The 21,663-nt window shown below is 34.0% G+C and overlaps 2 protein-coding genes and 1 long non-coding RNA gene across 3 annotated transcripts in view; all 3 read right to left on the reverse strand.

The window, feature by feature from the left end:
* The window catches only part of ProRS-m (prolyl-tRNA synthetase 2-like protein, mitochondrial), a 28,018-nt gene extending 25,655 nt beyond the window's left edge, over positions 1–2,363 (reverse strand). The window contains exons 1-3 of the mRNA XM_067281619.1: positions 2,134–2,363; positions 1,880–2,057; positions 1,632–1,705 (exon numbers count right to left, since the gene is read on the reverse strand). Coding sequence (XP_067137720.1) covers positions 1,632–1,705; positions 1,880–2,057; positions 2,134–2,253 — 372 coding nt within the window. The 5' untranslated portion in view covers positions 2,254–2,363. The remainder of the gene's footprint in view (positions 1–1,631; positions 1,706–1,879; positions 2,058–2,133) is intronic.
* A 5,899-nt stretch (positions 2,364–8,262) lies between these two features.
* Positions 8,263–10,253, reverse strand: LOC136984568 (uncharacterized). Its single transcript, XR_010882210.1, has 4 exons — positions 10,114–10,253; positions 9,944–10,012; positions 9,779–9,868; positions 8,263–8,326 (listed from the first exon to the last, which is right to left on the reverse strand). It is a non-coding gene; the product is annotated as an uncharacterized lncRNA (long non-coding RNA).
* Positions 10,254–11,265: 1,012 nt separating this feature from the next.
* On the reverse strand, positions 11,266–13,893 carry LOC136984562 (general transcription factor II-I repeat domain-containing protein 2-like). Its single transcript, XM_067281606.1, has 2 exons — positions 13,549–13,893; positions 11,266–13,174 (listed from the first exon to the last, which is right to left on the reverse strand). The coding sequence occupies exon 2, from the start codon at positions 12,980–12,982 to the stop codon at positions 11,390–11,392; it is 1,593 nt and encodes a 530-aa protein (XP_067137707.1). The 5' UTR covers positions 12,983–13,174; positions 13,549–13,893; the 3' UTR covers positions 11,266–11,389.
* Positions 13,894–21,663: the final 7,770 nt, after the last annotated feature.

Genomic DNA, 21,663 nt, shown 5'->3' on the forward strand with positions numbered 1-21,663 from the left:
CACATAAGCAAGTGGACTTTACTGACATGTTCATGAGGACTCATCAGAAAGTTAAGCATTGTTTTTTACCATTATCATCAACAACAACTGATTTAGACATGTGGAAATGGAGGAAGACCAAGATGACATTATGATGTGCTACATAAAACCAGTTCACTCGTGCATGATTTTTTTAAAGACATTAGTGTGCGGGTTTGATATGAAATCAGAAATATTTAGCACACTTGGAATCAATAATTATCACAGAAATAGCTACAGTACATTACTGTTCATTTACTTTGATAATTAGAGCATAGCTGTATTTATATGCAATAAAACTGTACAAAAGCACAAAGTAAGAATAATGTTCTTGTTTCAAGCCAACCAAAGGTAGGATAGCTTGGAAAAATTGAAATAGTCTGTTAAACAATCATGAAAAGTATACCTGTACAGTTTTACATGCAAAGATATGTAAAATTTTGTCCAGGGGATTAAAAAAAACTGGAAAAACTTTCACTGTCTGAAGGTAGCATATTTGATAATCTAGCACCATAATGGTCCCAACATTGCTAAGTTAAAGGAATTTCACTTTAGTGTTGAGATCTTACATCATCAGTATAACATATATTGTAATTAATTTAAAGAAAATGTAAGAAATATTAAAAACTAAAAATAAAAATAAAATGATGTGGGACACAATTATCTAGTTTCAAAACAAAGAAAAGAGCACTTGGAGCAGTTGGTAATTGAGATGATAACATCAGACATGGCATTTAGAAAACTGGAGAAGTATCAGATACGAAACAAAAGACTGACATCTATCATTGAGCAGCAATGTGATGAATACCCCAAAACTGAGTTTTTGAGAACAAATGCACACAATCTTTAAATATTTAAGAACATTTAATGTAATTACTTTTTACAGGAAATACAATAAAATTATTCTATCCTTTAGTATAAGTACAATATATCTTTTTTATATCATACAATGATATTATCCTTATATCATTTTTAGGTTAATGTTACCTATGGTAGCAAACATGGAAGTTCGTCTCTGAAACAGTGGGGATGCATGTTCTAACCTAACCTAACCTATTCTAATAAATTACCATAATTATTGCCAAATTATTAGAATAGGGGTAATTTATTAGAATAGGTTAGGTTAGGTTAGAACGTGCATCCCCACTGTTTCAGAGATGAGCCGCCATGTTCGCTACCATAGGTAACATTAACCCAATTTTATAATCTGTTTTATAAAGCAGCTATAAAGAAAAAAAGACATAACAAACAGAATGTCAAATGTCAATTCACTCAGACATCTTTGATAATCTAGCACATCCAGTGAAATGCCCATCGGCCAAACATCCAGAAGCCTTTTACAATGTGTCTGTATTTATATTGATTCATTTTAGGATAAAGATGCAGATTTACTTAGAAGAATTTCTAATCTACATAACTAAATCAATATTTGAGATATTGTCTTAAAGCATAGTATGGATTCATGCAACTTTTCATAAGTAATGCAAGTTGATAAAAAATGTTGAGTAATATTTAAACTTATATTATTTATTTCAATGTTAATAACTTTCTGTTATAATATTATTATTTAAAAATATTAAATTTTTACAATACCATTTGATAAACATACTTACAGGTCCTAAACACATTTCTGTATCATTTCTATCTTTTAATTTATATAACTCTTCTCCTATTTTTTCCCAGCGACCTATAAATAATACAAATTAAATAGAATTTTCTTTTTGCAACTTTAATTATTATCAGTCAATATTTTGTGTTAAAGTATATTCCAATAAAGTAGAGTATTTTGTTATTGTTATACTATTAAAGAAATTTGGAGTTGTTTCTCATTACTTATACATATTAAACATATAAATCAAACCCGAAAATTTCCATAAACGTCCCGGAGTCAGAGAAGGCATAATCATTTTTTCTCCACCGATATTTTTCATTTCTTCATCAACAATGTTTATTAATTTCTCAAGTGCTTTCACCATTGGAGGCAAAAAATGATAGATACCAGTACTTGATACTTGAATGAGTCCATGTTTCAACAAAAGCTTTAAAAATCGCAATATTTTACAATAAAAAATTAACTATATTCAATCAGAAAATGCATTATTTACTAATAAATACCTTTTGACTTTTACACATTGCATCATTGCTGCAACTAAGATTGAAACTCCAAAACTGATTTATATTTGGTATGGTGTGATATGCGCGATATAAGCGATTAATTTCCTTCAATACTTTCATTGTGTAATACAAAATAACTCAAACTAAAACATTAAGCATTAATAACTATTAATAAACATCTAGGTAAACTAGACCACGTGTTCAGTATTTGTTTACAATCATTCGACATGATAGTTCCTAAATATTTCGTTGGGTGGTGCTGTAAGTTTTATGATTTAGTTTAATAATTATAAAAATACTTAGATTTATCAAAATTTAGCTGATTTGAAAATTTTAATTAACGATTAGACAATAGCGATCCTTATTTAAATTTAAAAATTTCTGTTGTAAGATCTGGCTTACATACTTTACAACTGAAATTTTGTCCACTACGTGTCCGTAATACAGCAATGAACAAGTCGATATTATTATATATAATATAATTCTTTATATTTTGTGGTAACAGGTAAAAATATATTGATTTAGCATCTGGACCTGGAGAAAACATTCGTGAACTGCAGATACTTATTCCGGGTCCATTATCGAGATCCATTCGAACAAGACGGCCGGATGGCCGAGCGGTCAAGGTGGCAGTCTACCGCTCTGGGGAATCCGAATCGAATCAGGACGAGCCGAAAAATCCCCAGGAATTTTTCGGAGTGGTCGGACCGGATATGTCGACTTCGTCCCTTACCAGCCACCGCTCCATTAAAGATTTGGCCAAACCCATAATGAGCTTACTAAAATGAGACCCTCTTAGTGCCCACAAGGCGGAAAGAGTTAAAAGAAATCCATCCTAATATGATTCTACTGTATAATAATAGACTTTTCGGTATAACGGACGAATCAGTAACAAGGATTAATCACTTTTCTTATAACGAACCAATTTCTTCAATTCCGGTGATCCGTTATATCGAGCTTTAACTGTAATCAAAAGATGTAAATGTGGATCTGAAGCGGTTGCTTGTATTCTTGTTTATCAAGCACTTTTTCAGGAGTTTTGCGAGGCCTCAGGAAAAAGTTATTAGTGAACCCCAAAATATTTGCAAAAACATTTTTTAATTGAAAAATAATATTTTATTAAACATAATTTACAAATATTAAATATACTAAGTTATATACTCGACAAAGAATAAGCAAATATAGTCTATTATTATATTAATCGATTCTTGTACTTAATATATATATATATATATATATTATATAAATGTCTACAAGAACCTTACTTTAATTAAATTACACATTTAATAAAGAAATTGTGTTTCTGACATTAATTTCAGATGCTTTTAAAAATATAAGAAGTTTTTCCTGCATTTATGATGAAACGCTTTCAAATGACAACGCCATAAAGTAAATTTCTAACATTAAATTAACACGAACGTCTTCATGTGTAATCACTGGATGTTTGATTAGTTTGTAATGTCAAACAGATATTTTATATTGACGGCCGGATGGCCAAGCGATCAAGGTGGCAGCCTACCGCTCTGGGGGACCCGGAATCGAATCCAAACGGGCCGAATAATCCCCAAGAATTTTTCGGGTGGGGGGGTCCGTTCAGATACGTCGGCCACCCTCCCTCACCACCCGGTCGCCCCATTGTGGGCGAACCCATAATGGGCCTTCTGAAAGACGCTCTCTTAGTGCCCACAGGGCGGAAAGAGTTAAAAAAAAATATGATTAATGTTACCTTAGGATCCAAAATGGCGGCCGGGGAAATTTTTCCCTATTTCGGAGACTGCAACGGGGAAAAAATTTTTCCCTAGAGTCGAGACGTCGACGACGTGGGGATTTTTTCCCCGTTCGGTTTCTACCCTGCGTTCGACGTTGCCGAGTATCCTGTAACCTCGAAACGGAGACGGTAGTGTGTAAATTTGCGATGGTAGAGGGAGCCTTTTCGTGACGTTGTGCGAGAGTAAAATCGGCGGAAAATTCGTAGGGGTGTTACGAACGAATATGCAAATGCATGATCTGCGACGTGAATTCTGTTCATTTCTGGGCAATTTTATGCAAATCGACTAGTTTCCTGTTGGAATCGTTTACTGCTGTGTTGCGACGAATTGTGTATATATATTTTATATTGTTTGTTAATCTGAAATGCCTTTCAACGAAAATTCTTCGTATTAATTGGTATAGTGTGTGATAAATTAAATAATTTATAAGGAAGAACATTTTGTTAATGTTTATCACAGTTTAGTATTTATTAGTGATGCCACGAGTATTCGGCTATTATTCGGTATTCGGCCGAACACCGAATACCAAATCATGGAAAAAAAACGCACATATTACTCAAAAATGTATTTATTTTAATTACAAATTATTACATTTAATACTCAAAATCTATCAATGGTAAGTTGTGATGAATGAAAACAATTTTTTCAGCATTTGTCGATAGCAAACGATTGCGCTTTTCCTCATAAACTATACCCGCTTCTGAAAATATCCTCTCATATATACACTACTGCCGGGAGACGATAAATAAATCTTAGCGAATTCTGTCAGGCTTACATACTGTTTTGCGTTTGCTGACCACCACTTTAAAGGTCTGCCGTCCGATCTAGGCGAACAGTCTTAATATAAAAATGAATCTCATTTGCAATAGCACTTTTCTTCTCCACATCCTCACCTTTTTTCATATTTTCTGTAACAACTTCCTCAAACAGTTCCAGAAACTCTCGTGTATTTCAATGGTTTTATCATTTTCATTGATATTTCTTTTATTACGAAGTGGAGAAGAATCATCATCGGTACTAGTAAATTCATCACAACTAATTTTCAGAGCTTCTAAAAGAACTTTTTGTTTTGCTCTTTGCGTTTGAACTAATCTCAGGAAACTGGTTTTGAAACGCTGGTCAAGAAAAGTGGCATCCAGATACTTGTCATTCTCATCAAAGTTTCAAGTTCAAATTGTGTTACTAATAGTCATAAGGACTATTAGTAACACAATTTTATGTAACAATGAACATTATGCGTGTCGTGACAAATAAAACAAATACTCGCAAATAAAACAAATGCGCCCGAGGCGTCGCAACCGCACCCACTGCAATGAGACAGGTCGTAACTTTCACCCGCGAAATGTACACATATTTTGCCGAACATTCGGCCGCCGAATATTCGGAGCTTCGGCCACCGAATATTCGGAGCTTCGGCCGAGAGCATAGCCGAATGTTCGGCAAAATCACTATTCGTGGAATCACTAGTGTGGGTACCGAGAAGGGACGACAAGGTCAGACCTCTGTTTAATTTCGGCCACAAGTCGGAGGGACTTGCCCACGAGTCAGCGATGGCTTATTTGTCGGTAGGGATCCCGTAGGGACGGGACTACTTTTTCATCCGGTCGAGTGTAGGAGGGAAGGTGGAGTCGTGGTAAGGCGATAAGCGAATATTCGAGCAAACAAGACACCATGTAACAGGATAACAACGATTTAATGAAAAAAATACGTTACAAAATCTGACATTAAAGGGGTGACATATATAAAAAGCTATATATCCCTACCACGCGAGGAAGAGAGAGAGAGAGAGAGAGAGAGAGAGAGAGCTCACATAAATGGGTTCCATACCTCTTGGACAATCAGTAATTCAAATATGCTGTTCGTCACGATGATCGAATATTCCTTTTTAAGGGAAGGGTCGGTGGCACTTGAGGCACAAAAGTCAAATATCTTCCGTAAGCACAACGGGTAAGATCGCGACTCGATCTAAATCGATGATTGACTCCCTCAGGGGGGGAAGGAAGCATCTTATATAGCTTTCTGCTGGAAAAGTTGGTCACGTGAATGTGATTAGGTCACAGGTGTTCCCGGGATTGGAAACAATACGGGGAATTCGGGCGCTAACTATAAACTTAAGTTGCAAGATGATCTGTACTCAGCGTAAGAACAATGGATAGTTGACAGTTATAGGCCGGGGACGCATATTTTCTCGTCCAGGACCTTTTTTTAGGCAGGATGTTTATAATAGAAAAATTTTTGATTCAATATAGGGAACAATTTTATTATAATTCGTATTATATTCGGATTATATCCGGATATAAGAAATGGGTAATTATTAATTCGGATATAATTTATTAAAATTTTACGTTCAAGGGGATTTCCAGATCTCACACTAGTATTTATATTACGTAAGCCTTGTTATTTTCTGTTTTAAGATGGAATTATTTCACAAAAGTTTCCAAATTCTTTCAGAAACAATCCTTTACTGAAACATTTAAAAAAAATTCAATTAACTTTATTCACATTTTAAACTATTGATACAATGATACTTTAAGCATTGATAACTGCAATGCTTAAAGTGCGAATGTTTGCAACGACTTAATGCAATCTTTTTCAGTTTTTCAAGAAACTGAATGTAAAAGCATCAGCATTGTAAGCACGCAAGTGTTACTTTAGCAGAAAAGTATTGTTTTGAAATAAATCGTACCATCCAAAGCAAATTAAATTTCTCCAACCCGGAATAGTATGCCACCACAAAAGAACCTCTATATTCCAGAATGTCAACTCCAAAAATCGAATATATTTGTTTATGTATTTTCTTTTAATGAAAGGTGAAACTCGTTATTTCGGCAGTTGCATGGTTCAAAAGAATCCACACTACAGGTCATCGCATTTACCCAGCATGGTCTCAAGAAGCAATGCGAACAGATTTCGTTAATTGCGAACGAATTCATGATTGATTCGTTTTATGAATTTTAAGTACAACTAGAATAAGTAAAATCTGTGTCTATCCTTAACACGAGAAATTCTGTTGTACTCCGTTGCTTATGCAATATGTATTAGCGTCATCAAATTAAGTACAATTAAATTACTGTTTGCACTCAAGAAATTCCCGCTTTAATAAGTAAGGAATTTTTTGAGTGAAAACACAATTTAATTACGTCGAATATTGTACCGGAAGTTTAAAATAACATCATACGCGACGATGATCTTTAAAGATAATCGATAAACGCGATAGAAGTATATGTAATTCATCTTATACAGTAGACCCCCTATAACACAGTAGATACGTTTCGTGTTATATAAATCCGCGTTGTACGAGTCACTTAAATACATGAGCCAATTACAGCATGGCAGATTCGACCAATCCTGTCGCGACACGAGTCGGCGATGACGTTTTACCGTGTTATACGAGTCTCTTTAGCGTGTTATACGAACACGATCGCAATTTTTCGCCGTGTTATACGAATCCGTGTTATAGGAACCTGTGTTATAGAGGTCTACTGTACTTCAAATTCTCTATTTAATTATGGTTAAAAAGGTTTAATTTTTTAGAAACAAAATTATTTCTTTAAATAATATTTTTATCGAAATAGAAATCACTAAATTGGTGAGTAACTTTTTAAAGAAATGTGTAATTGTATGTACCCACGATGGGCAAACTGTGGCTCGTGAGCTGCGTGCGGCTCTAGTAGATCTATATTGAGGCTATCATATACTTATACAATTTCCTTTCATAAACTTGGTACGTACTACTTACACTTATGTACTATATATGCAATTTTTCTGTCAGATATGACATTCACTGACAATCCATGTTGTATACACAAGGATTGTATGTTTACAACTCTCAAACAGGCAACTGATTACTGATTACGGTTTGTAAAGTCGAAGGACTTAAATTATACTAAATAAATTAGTTTGCAATAGTTTATCTATTAAAAATAAAACTTTAATTTTATTTAAAATGTAACATAATTTATAATAGCCATCTTACAATCTGAAATAAGTGACTTTACGTTAGTCGATGTTAACGAGTAATTAACTCCGTTAGCAGTAATCCGATATAATTTATTTCAGATTAAAAAATTACAGCGTAAAGGGGGGGTATTAAAGGCAGGAATTGTCGATTAAGTATATAAAAACTGCCGGTGGACGTTATTTCAGTTCAAAAATTCCCCCCGAAAGGTGTTACATAAGCCTTGCTATTTTTTGCTTTAAGATGGAATTATTTCACAAACGTTTCCGAATTCTTTTATGAAACATTTTAAGAAAATTTCAGTTAACTTTATTCAAATTTTAAACTATTGATAGATAAATGCAATGCTTAAAGTGCGAATTTTTGCGACTCAATCCAACATTGTTGTATTGGTGCAGACTCCTTCTTTCGATATTCCTTTCAGTTTCATAAATGCCGAAAAGAAAGAATGTAAATTACTTGCAACCTGAAAAAAAGCATTTGTATGGCATATAATTATGTTGCATCTTACAATAAACGTTACAAGTACAGTACAACTAGGTGAGATTTAAAAATACCTGTTCCGCAAAGAAACGATTTTGAATTTATATAAATTATGTATAAACACCAAAAGTTTTATACAAATTATATAAACTTCAGATAAAAATACAAACATATCCAACAGAACGTTTTCCCTGTAAAATGTTTTTTGGTTTTAATACATTTAACATAGAAACGTCTTAATCCAACGTTTCTCGCCCTATGATAACGTCGGATTAGTTTATATTGTCGTCAATATAGTGTTTTAACAGAACAGTTTGTGAGGTAAGTGTGGAATTCCATTGCAAATTCAATTGGAAGGATGAGAGATTCACAAAAAAACTCAATTAATTTCAACGGCGCGATGTAGTAATTCTTGACAACATTTAGTAGAAACTTGGCAAATTTACAAAAATTCTCAAATTCACAATACATTCTTTTAAAAATGTTTGCTCACTTCCCTGTTTTTAACGTTTTACACATTAAGTGGAACGAGAAGTCCGTAAAGAAAGGTCTACACCTATATGAGACTGTTATTTCCTGAAATTATGAGAAAGGGAGGAAGTGAGAAGACACTTTATTTTAAAATATTGCCTATTTGAGAATTTTTGTAAATTTTCTAAGTTTATACTTATTGTTTTGGCAACTTTATCAATCATTTAGTAGTTTGGAACCGCTCTGGCAGTGATTGGTGGTTGAACTTCTCGAGAAGACAGCATACTCTACATGAGCCAGGACTACGTGCAGGAGCTTGTTCACTAGAGTTTCTCTAACGGGATCCCGGCTGTTTTTTAAAAACGTGAAGAAAACTCCGAAAAGTCTGCATGACCAACCTATTATTGAGGCAGGAACATGCGACTAAATATTACTGATCGGAGGTTTTATCCACCAGTGGGTGCATGCTATTTACAGTGTTATATGTTTAGGGGATTGGCTTGCAAATTGTCAGATTATGTAAATTATTGTATACAAAACAACGCTTTTGTTAACAACCATATTAATAATTTAGTACGGGTTATCGATTAATTATTAGGAAGCACTATTTTAAGCATTTTACACGCTTACATTACACGATACTTTGTTAATTGTATAAAGACATTTTCTTGTGTGCCGGTTACAATTTTGCAAACTTTTTGCGTGTTTGAGTTGACGTTTTTATGCATTATCTGTTTCCTTGGAAATTATGGGAAATAGACTCTCAAGTAACGTTCTCTCACGGAATGTCTGGGATAAACGGGTTATTTACGTTGCCTGTGAGGATGCCTGTATGAGAAATCGATATAAAATATATGCCTAATTTAATGTGAATTAAATATAAATATATAAAATTTATTCAAATGGTGCTTAAAAATACTTTGAATTGTAAATATATTTCGTATTACTATCAACAAATACAAACTTTGAAGGGGATTCTTTTTGTAACTGGATAAATACCACCGATCATGAAATTCAACGACACTTTCCCAAATCTCTTCATGAAATTTAAGATCTACAAAATAAAAGTAAACAATAAATAATTAATCAAATTATGTGTAAATTTTTAAAATGATTTATTAATACAAACTTTTAACTTTTCTTCCGGATGTAAATTGCCGACAGTAAATTGTCGGACATCTTGAAAGCCATTTTGCATCTGAAAAATGAAATATGATATTGAAAATAGAATTAAAAGGTTTTTAATTAACGTCATGAAAGAAATTTTATGAAAGAAATTTTTAGAAACAAATTCTTTACCGAGAAAGCAAAACTGCACAACAAGCAAGCTCCAATAATACAAGTAAAGGTGAAGAAGACAAGTAGTGCCAGAAATCCTAATTTAATTGCATAATTTACGTCTATATATAAAAATGCATAAGAAAAAAAACTGGTTGCACATATAAAACCGAGATAGATAACACCACTAGGATAAGTAAATTTAGTATTAAGTTGACTGATAAAATTCCACAATTCTTCGTGACGAAGCATCAAATTTCTCAATATAAAATAGAAATTTCCCTCACTTCTTCTTACAAGAGAAAAATCTTGTATCAATTGTTTGAATTCCATTTTGGTAAGAACTAATAATACCCCTATTAACAGTATGGCGTAACCTATGGCGCCATTTCCTGCAGCAGCTGCAATTCCAAATTGGACTGAACAGATCAAAGCTTCTCCCCATAACTTTTCATATTTTTCTATCGCTGGGTAGATAAAGAATATATTCAAAATCTGAAAGCATAACAAAGAGAAAATAATACCAAAAGAAACCAGCAGACAAATTATATTAATGAAGACATTTGCTCGGTTTATTTTCTTCATAAGATCCTCGTTTCTTAATTTTTTTATTAAAGTGATTTTTCTGTTCTTGAAGAAACTAAATGTAAAAGCAAAGCAGCATTGTAAGCACGCGAATGTTACTTTCAACAGAAGAGTATTGTTTTGAAATAAATCGAGCCATCCAAAGCAAATTGCCTTTTTATTCCAACCCGGAATAATCTGCCACCACGTTAGAAATGCACAATTCCAGTAAATTAATTCCAAAAATCGAGTGTATTTGTTCATAAAATTTCTTTTAATTAAAGCTGAAAACTGGCTATTTCGGCAGTTGCATGGTTCGAAAGGATCCACACCATAGATCATCGCATTTACCCAGCATGGTCTTAAGAAACAATGCATACAGATTTCGTTAATTGCGAACGAATTCATGACTTTTTTTTTTAATTTTCCTAATACGATTGGAATAAGTAAAATATGTTTGTATTTTTAACACGAGGAATTCTATTATAACTGCGATCCGTTAGCTTTGCTCTGTTACTTATATAGTTTGTGACTATAAATTCCTATTATAAAACAGCCAGATCCATTAGTAAGAGGAATTTATTAAGTGTATACAGCATGGTTGCACAGACTTATGAAGACTAGGGGCCACTCGGGCAAATCATGAACTGATGGCGGGCCGGCCGCCAGAAGTATAGGTAATTAAAGACAATAAAGAATTGATAATAATTTATTAAAATTCAAAAAGAATTTATTAATTTGAAGCGTGGCACTGCATAGTGCTTACAATCTTTTTTATATTTGGCTCAAATTTACTTGTAGCAACACGTAAAACTGCTTCCAAACTTTCATTTGCAAGGCGGTTTCGATTTTTTGTTTTATTATTATTTAGTATTGAAAAAGTTTGTTCACATATATAGGTAGAACCAAATAAGCTGGCACATTTCAGAGCGTTTATGCGCAACTTTTCGTACATATTTTTATCAATGCAGCGGTAAAAGTTCAGCAAGTCTCCTTCGTTGAATTTGTTGCGTAAATCTTGATCGTTTTGAATGTCGATAATTTCTAACTGCATTGACTCTGGCGCATTTTCAACTGAAATCGTGAAAGGATTGCTGAATATGTCCAACAGAGGTTTCACTTTTTTAAAATCCGAAAATCTGTCTTGAAAAGATTGAATCAAAATATCTAGCTTTTCTACATAACTGAAATTAATCGCAGTTTTGTTGAATTTTTCAGCCATTTTCTTATAATTCGGAAAATGATTGTAATTTCCAGAATTCAATTGTGATCTGAAAAGTGTCAGCTTGCATTGAAAGGATGATACATGAGCGTAGAGCTGGGATATCAGTTGATTTTTGCCTTGAAGCCGTGTGTTCAAGACATTCAAATGATTTGTAATGTCAACTAAAAAAGCCAAATCACACAACCAATCAGGATTTTTAAGTTCCGGGACATCCCTTTGCTTTTCCGCCAGAAATATTCCAATTTCTTCTATTAAATTTAGAAATCGTTCCAGTGTCAATCCACGGCTTAGCCACCTTACTTCTGTATAATACAGTAAATCTCCGTATTCGCTTTCGATGTCATCAAGGAATTGTTTGAATTGTCTGTGATTGAGTCCTCGTGATTTTATGAAATTTACAGTCGAAACTACCACTTTCATGACATTTTGAAATTCAATTTTTTTAGAACAGAGGGTTTCTTGGTGTATAATGCAGTGAAACTGCATGAGATCTTCAGCGTTTATGTTTTTTCCTTGCAGATGCTTTTTCAGCAAAGTAACTAGCCCGGAATTGACACCAATCATCGAAGGAGCACCGTCAGTCGCAACTCCCGATAATTTTGATAAGTCCAAATCAGTTTTTGAACACTCATCCAAAAGTACATTGAGTATATCAACTCCTTTGGTTTGACCTTTCAATGAACACATTCCGAATAACTCTTCTAAGACTTCAAAATCTTGAGTAACACCTCGTATGAATATGAGAAGTTGAGCTGTGGAACTAATATCAGTGGATTCGTCGAGTGCTAATGAAAAAAATTCAATGATCTTAGTTTTTTCAATTAATTGTTCCGCAATATTACCTGACAAAGACATAATTCGTCTTTGGATAGTCATACGATTCAGTTGAATTTTCTCAAACTTTTTTGCTGCTTCTGGACACATTTTCTTAGCGGCAATTTCTATGCATTCTTTTACAAAATCGCCATCATTGAAGGGGCGACTTCGCTTTGCTATCATTCGAGAAATTTCATAACTAACTTCTGTAGCTGTTTCTGAATCTTGAATGGGTTTTGTAAACATAGCTTGCTGACCAATAATCTCCCGTTTTAAAGACAACATTTTTTGCTTTCTTAATTCGCCTGTAAACTTGGTAAAAGAAGGATGCTGCGTTTCATAATGCCTTTTTACATTATATTCCTTTGCAATCGCAACAGAATTCTTGCAAATTAAACAAACGACTTTGTTATGCGACCATACAAAAAAGTATTTCTCAGTCCAAATTTCTTGAAACTGCCGATTTTCATCTTTAACCTTACGTTTTTTACTAGGTCCTGGCTTCTCCATGTTGCGTTCTAATCCTGGCTAGGATTAACACAGCACCTAAAAACAATTACAGTACCTACTTAAATTACCCATTCTTTTTTAAATTATCAAAAATAATTGATTAAATTCCTCAGAAATTTTAAGATTTTTATACAGATTTTATATCTGAAATAATGACGTAATTATTACAGTTAGAGAAATTCTGATAAAAATAGTAATTTCTTTGTTTTATTTTAATATTTGGCCAACATTAAAGCTAAATTTGATTAAAATTGATTAAATAGGTAGGGAAACACTTATTAATAACAGAGTTTTACTTACGATTTCACAACACAATTATACACGGCACTTGACGGGTTAACAGGAAATCTACGTTGAATGTGGATCAAAATATATGACACCGGCTAGTCGAGTTAAAATCTACACTAGAACTATTGCCTCCCCAAAACACTATTAAACTGCACTTATTCTCCTACGCTTCGTGTATCTACTCGTACCTACGCGAGCAATCGGGAATTCGGGACTATTGCTATCTCGCTTGCTCACACCGCGCTAGAAAATTCTTGATTTCTCTACTATTTTGAACTTTATATAAAGTTTTTAGATTTTTTTGGTTTTATTCTGGAATAGAATTAAATATTCTTCGAATGTACGAGAGTATTATTTTTGCTGTCGACGGGCCACCAGTATTCGACCGGCGGGCCGCGGTCTGTGCATCCATGTTCTAAATTAACGAATTTGGAGCGGTGGGAAAGGCAGCTTTAGAAAATATGAAATACAGTGAAACCTGCTAATGTGACCACCTGTGTTAGATGACCACTTTTAGCCGGTCTCTTCAGCGGTCACATTAGCAGTTTGCACTGTAGTTTAATACCCGACTTTAATTTAGATTATTTTAAAACTTTTCGATAAAATAATTATTAAAATGAGCTTTAAAAAGTCACAACGAAAGTTTTATTTGAAGAAAATGATAATTTCCCGATAAAATCACTGATTTAAACTACGGTAAAACCTGTCTAAAACAGAACCTGAATACAATGGACACCTGCCTAAACGGAAAAAATTCTTTGGAACGGATGGATTTCTCTCATGTGGAAAAACCTGTTCAAAACGGACACTTGCCAAAACGGAAAAATATTTTGTACCGCTTTACACAGGTTTTACTTTACAGGTTACACAGATACAGGCTTTACACAGGTTGATGACAATAATTTACGACCAATCTTAATTGCTATTTTACTTTCCCGGCTGTTATATATAACTGTAAGGATCTGAATTGTTGGCCTTCAACTTATTTCGTACATCGTATTATATCATGACATCTTAGTTTGTCGCCTTTTTGTCAATTATCGACTAACTGTCAACTTTTGCGCCTGAGAGAAAAACATCTGTTCGGTTCTCAGACACTAAAGGAACACTTTCCCACTACCTCTTAACCTAACGTTCGGTATCTCGGTAAACTTTACATGAAAATCGTCAGTGGTCGCTCGGATCTAAGCTGGACAAGAGTTCCTCCGCTAAGTGCTTCAATTCCCGAGGGCGAAACTCAACTCATTGGACAATCTCGTCTATAGGATTAACCTCAACTTCTTTGGATAAATCTCGTCTATAGGACTAAACTCACCGATTCACTCCTTGATTCACTCCCCTATTGGACTAACTTTCAACGCCTCGATTCATCATCCGGAACGATCAAGACCAAGTATTTATCGCCACGCGAACTATGTACTGTACACACTCACTCTCGAAATAACGCGATATTAGGCCTTCCCTCTTTCCTTTGTTAATGTAGTTAATGTTCTGAGTCAATAAACGTGTTTCAATTAATGAAGTCTCCATGAAAGTCACTTCCGGTGTCTTCTCTCCCTCCATCCCGAATCCGATCGCTCCATAACGCGACCGCTCGCGTGATCGGTCTTTAAACCGCCACGGCTTCCGTGTCCGTTACGACACGGTGGTGTCAGTCCTGACAGGGCATCAAAGAGGTGCCGACCCCCTGATCACATAACAGAGGGAAAGTATGGCGATCGATCAAAAAATGATCCTTCAGATTTTTACATTTTTGACTCGGGTGACCTGGAAACGTCGGAAAATGCAAAAAAAAAAAAAAAAAAAAAAAAAAAAAATCGAGGATTTTCCTGAATGTATGGATGTTAGCGTGTATGTAGGGAAAGAGGACGATTTTGTTCACCCTGTTTGAAGCTGAATAACTCCTGTGCTTTTTGTCGAAAATTTCTAAAATTTTACAAGACGATTTGCTTATTAGGGGGATTCATGCTATTAAATTTTAGTGGTTAAAGGTCAACGGGGTGGGGAGATAAAGGAGATCGAGTGCCATATCTTCAGTAGGGTCGGATTCAATGACGATTTTATACCTATTCGTATGTCTTTAAGTCCGACCCTACTTGAGAAACACACGGTCCCTCCATTGTCTCCTCACACCCTCGACCTTTAACCACCAAAATTTAATGGCATCAATTCCCCTAAAACGCAAACCTCCCATGAAAATTTCAGAAATTTTCAACAAACAACACAGGAGTTATTAAGCTTCAAACAGAGTGAACAAAACCTTGCTCCCTCACACACTAACATTCATACATACAGAAATTACCCCCTCCCGAATTATTTTGCATTTCTCGCCGTTTCAAGGAGTCCTATGTCCTTGCCATCCCGCTGTCACCTTGATCGTTGGGCCATCCGGCCAACCGTCCGAAACTAGTCGACATAAGAAAATCAATTGTTGGTAAATAGCTATTTTGAAAGAAAATCAATTCTTTTATTATTATTGCCAGTTGTCCGCGACTGCTTATTCGTCGAATGTATGTTACATTCGCTTATTTCGCAGCTAACCTCTTTCGAGGTCGTTCCACTATCCGCAACCCGTGGACGCGCTCGGTGGCACCTGGCCGTGCCCAAAAAGACCGAGAGGCGCGTGCTTATTTAATGGCGGCACGTACTCGCCATATTGTGGTACCGTCTTAGGATTTTTGTGGCATTTTCTAGAAATAGCGTCGCCACTTCGCTATCCCACCACATCCTGATAGTATCACAATTACCTGAAAATAAAAGTTCTTATCTCAAAATTAATACCTACCAAAATCCTTGCGTGTTTATTTTAAAACTGGCAGCATGATCTCGCCCAAAGTCCTAGAATATAAGGTCGTCTCGTGCGAAAGGAACGACTCTCATTGGTTGCTAATTTGACATCATTTGAATGCCAAAACAAAAAATTTTTGTATTTTCTTCGGGTAAAAATATTGCCGGTTAGAAGTTTGTTGCTTTAATTGCACGCTTACATTTCATTTATTATGATTTATGCTTATTTAAATTTAATTAAGACAAAAAATCTTGAATATTGATATTGTGTATGTACTGTACATAGTTAGAATTTATACATTTAAAGTTGAAAGTTGAAACCATAGTTTCGCAATAGCTTTTTCTATGCAGAAAGGATATGTGTCTAGTGTTTTTATTTTTTTTTAAATACGAATGCATTTAATATAGTAATTGTTATATTAAATACTAAAGCGCAGTGTACCTTCATACCTAATGTAAGCTTATAAAGTATATATTTCCAATACCTATAGAACGAGACATAGAGACCACATCATAATGTCAAATTGGTAAAGGAAGTTTCATTAAGTTTCCATAACATTTTATCAATTCAATTATCAACATATGTTTACGCCTACTAATAGTAATACAAATAGATCTATGTTTACTTTCAAACGGGAAAACCCTTACAAAATAACAAAAATAGTCCAATTTGAACGTTTCTTTCCCTGCTTAACTGTTATAAAGCAGCCGCCTGGCATTTGACTCCGTACATCCGCAATCTGGGGGAAAGTTTTTAGGATAGCCTTATATTCCGGAACCTTGGGTTTCACCATGTTAGTTCTCAATGAAGTGCTTGAAAATAAGGAACTTACCTTTGACTCTTACCACAAATGTATGGAGTAGATGGCATTACATGCTTATTTTAGTGGCGGCATGATCTCGCCACGTTGTGTTACCGTCGCAGGACTCTTGTGGCATTTTGTAGAGACAGCGAGGCCGTTCGCCATCCCACCACGTCCTGATAGTAACACCGTCTGCTGAAAATAATTCTCTTACCTGAGTATCCATACTTTCACTTACGTCCAATGGCTTTCATGCTTATTTTAGTGGCAGCATGATCTCGCCACGTTGTGTTACCGTCGCAGGACTCTTGTGGCATTTTGTAAACATTTGAAAGTAAAAGAATAGCCCTTTTATTATTCGTAGGGCTATTCTACTTAATATAAATAAAAAGTAACATTAGATTACTTTAAGTATAATCGTTATTTGAGAACTAAAAGAAACATTTATAGAAATAGCGAATAAATATAGAACAAATTTATAAAATTTTTAAAACGTATTACTTTTAAGTTTGTTGATAATATCTGAAATGAACAATAAAGATGTATACAACAAATGCAAATGTTTTGTTATTTGAAACAATACAAATCAACAATACAACAATATCGAACAAATCAATTGTTATGAATTTTTGTTACGAACGTAAGGTTTTAATATGACATTTATTCTATTTATGGATTGTTATTTAATAACCTGTTGCTTTTCAACTGTAATTTCAGAAAAATGAATAAAACAACGAGAGATTGCTATTTAAATAAACCAGCAACTAGTTGCTCCACTTTCCCTGTAACATGTAAAATTTTGGTGGCGCCATCTGTTATCATGTTTTATTAAATTTTTAAAATATTTTTAACTATTATAAAACGGAAAGAATTTTAATTTTGAGGGTAATGATAAGTTTCTTTATAAAAAAATTGTAAATGCTAATAACGAGTAAAATCGTCATTAAGTCCGACCCTACTGGAGATATGGCTCTTCATTATCTCCCATCCCCTCGACCTTTAACCATCAAAAATTAATATCATCAATCACTCTAATAAACAAACCTGCCTGCAAAATTTCAGAAATTGCCGACAAAAAACACAGGAGTTATTAAGCTTCAAAGACGGTGAACAAAATCATGCCCCACACACACACTAACATTTGTATGTTTGTAAAGTTTTGGCAATGCACTTGGGCGATATGCGTAGCAGGATGTCTTTTAAGGAAAACTGGTCCTTATTTAGGCGTTGTACATGTGGAGAAAATCCGGAAAACTTTACGTAGCCAGCCCGTCCGAGCGAGGCGCGAACCCACGACCGAACTCTCAGTATTCAGGGTACGAAGACTGGTGGCCACTGGTGGGCTCCGCTAACATTCGTACACACATAGATTACCCCCGAATATTTTTGCTTTTCTTCGGGACGTTTCAACATGTTCTAAGTTGAATAATGTAAAAAGCGGGGGGATAATTTTTTACCGGATCATCATACTTTCCCTTTGTTATAACAGGCTGGAAAGTAAAAGTTTACAATTTTCTCGTCGCTTATGTAGAGGAGGATTGAAATTGAGAAGCAATGGACTTTGGATTTATTCGAAATAAACGCACGCAGGTATGCTCTTAGTATATGTAAAAATATTTAAAACTTAATGGCATTTTTACCTGATAGAGAACAAGTGTTAAAATTGAAAAAATCGATGTTGAACAAAGCGGAATTAAATTAATGAAGTAATTTAAAATGAATTCTAAAAACTTTCAATTACATTATCGCTACAAGTATTAACAAAAGGTTGAAAATTATAAGCAGTGAATGTCGGAGGAATTCGACATAAATTCAGGTATGTTATTTTGTTTATTTTAAAAATTCTAAACGTAATATTTTTATGTTATAAAAAAAAACAAAAGTTGAAGTTTAAAGCGAATGGAGATTAAATGATTAAAATATTCGAAAAAAATTTACAATGTAATCGTCGGTTAATGTATGAGCAGAGAAGAGTTAAACTTTCACTTACTGTATATTAATTATAGTGTTATCGTATTGAGAATTTAGATACTATTGACATAATTAATACAAAATTACCATATTATAAGTTCTTACCAGATAACTTTCCGATTTGCAATACTATTTGAAATGTAGTCTATTTCTAATAAATCTATTTATAGTACTAAATAATTATAATACAATGTGAATTAAAACAAAAATTACTTACATAATTGAAAATTTTCTCACCAAATCCTTTCAAAAGTGTCAAAAGGGAACCAGAAAAGGGAAAAATTTCTGGAGAAATTTCCGTCTTAAGATGGTGTTCAACAATAAACAAATAGAAGAATTCGAAACAATTGTTGTCGTCACATCAATTACATCGCGCATGACATAGCTTATAAATTAATTAAATACTACAAATTATAAATGTTTCAATTACGATTTTCTGTAAAATATGTCTTATAAATTTATAAAATATAAAGTAAGTAGGCTTATAGACGTCAAATCGTTTACAGTATATTCTATTGAAGAAATATATCCTTCTTTATGGTTTATTTTTTTCTATTTCCGCTTTGTGAGCCTTTTTACAAGCTCCTCATACTTTAAAATTCAGGAACGGAAACTAACAGCTTCGCTTTTTCGCCCTACACCGTAGACCTAAACACGATAGTTTGGACTTTTAAACGCTAAGAGCGCCATTAATATGCAAAGATTTTATTTAAATATAATTAATATACTCTCAGTACATCAATGCATGAAAATTGTTTACCTTTCGGAGATCTTTCTCATCGAAATCTATACGAAAATATGGATATTATCCAACAATAGTTAAGTCAACAACGTCCCGAATTAACAAACAATCAAAAGAATTGTTTGTTAATTCGGGACGTCACAACAATTACATCATGCGTTACTTCGTCATTATATTCATTAATTACTACCAATTACAAACAGGGGCGGATCTTCACAGGGACTAATACGGCTTCAGCCCTGAACCCCCAAGTGCCAAGGACCCTCAAAAATTGAATTATTATCATAAATTTTTAATACTTTTTCATTAACAATGAGCACTTATCGTATAGTTAAAAAATAGTTAATTTTAATAACATAATAGTAATAATATATAAACGACTGCACTTTCCCATAAAAGTCTTCATAGGATGTATCCCCCCAGCTGATCGCTCACGTGTCGCGTTGCCGTAACCAAATAAACCAAATTAATTCTAACGAGCGATTATTTATTGTGACATCGTCACAATGCCAGGCCGCAACTTTTCGTCTCAATGTTCTCAATTCTTTTAGTGGTAGTGGGGCCCCTGTACATCATACTTTTCCTGTTAGCAATAGAATCGTGTCGCTCATCTATCTAATTCCGTTCAGGGGGAAATTTTGAATCGAAGTAACGTAACACCTGAAGTTCATGTATAGTTAATCTGGGCCTCCTGCCCCTAAACGTTCCACATCTGGTCCCAGATTTTGTAAACTAACTCTGTTTACCGATGTGATATATATATATAATTTATATATATATCTTTATATATATATAAATAAAAAGATATATAGTATATATCTTTATATAATCTTATATATATAAAAAGACAATAATTCTGAATTTTTCAAGATTTTTTTATTTAAACAAGTTTTATATTAAGTCTTTCGGACGTTAAGGTTAGCAACTTCGATCACATACGGAGCCATCACAACCTGTCTAAACGAATCGCTTTTCAAATATCAATAGTAGACCAGTATTAGTGAGTAGTCGCTGACCATCAATGACTACTTTTGGTCGAATCACTTCGACCCCCTTCCGCAACGGTCCCTTCTTTATATGGAACTAGCGGTATGGTAGCATATCGTAGTTATATAAATCAAATATTATACTATAATATAATAAAAGGGTTAGAAGTACGAAAAAATCTAATAACCTTAATATTTGTTGTTATTTTTTTCCCGAGCAAAGCTGGGTTCATCTGCTAGTTATTAGTGAATAGCTAAGTTGTTAAAATGAATTTATAAATTAAATTAAATTGCATTCAAATTATGATATAACAAAACCCTATTTGGCTATCGGAAGCGTACTGTTTTACATTTTCAAACAACTCTAGTACTGTCCTTATGGGCGTAATGATTTATTCACTGAAGTAAAAATCAATAATATGAATAACGGGCTAATTAATAAGTAAAGCTAATAGCATTATCTTTGTTTACCGTGTTTCATAGTATAAATATTACAATGTTGCTATGCAAACTATGCATATTGTTAGCAATCAATATTGCTAATAATATAAATAATAATGGCTCAAAAAGTAGTAAGTCGCCTAAATCTAATAGCGCAGAGCCTACAAATATCTCAATCTGCTACTCTTAGCCCAATCTTTCAATCTCGAAAACCAGCCGTATCTTAATGATGGAAGAGAAAAAAAGGATAGTCCATGAATGAGGTGACACCCGAAAATGTGTTACTGTAAGAGCAAAGTCATGTTGACCAGGTTAGAGTTGTTCTTGTCTATTCTCTTATAGTTCGGTGGCACTTTCATATAAATGAATTAGTTAACGTACGCATATAGACCAGATACGGAAGCCTATACGAGCAGGAGGGCTATATACGAACTTCCG

The sequence above is a fragment of the Centruroides vittatus genome, unplaced genomic scaffold (assembly GCF_030686945.1).
Source record: "Centruroides vittatus isolate TY-2023 unplaced genomic scaffold, ASM3068694v2 contig_923, whole genome shotgun sequence".
In the NCBI taxonomy this organism is placed as follows: domain Eukaryota; kingdom Metazoa; phylum Arthropoda; class Arachnida; order Scorpiones; family Buthidae; genus Centruroides; species Centruroides vittatus.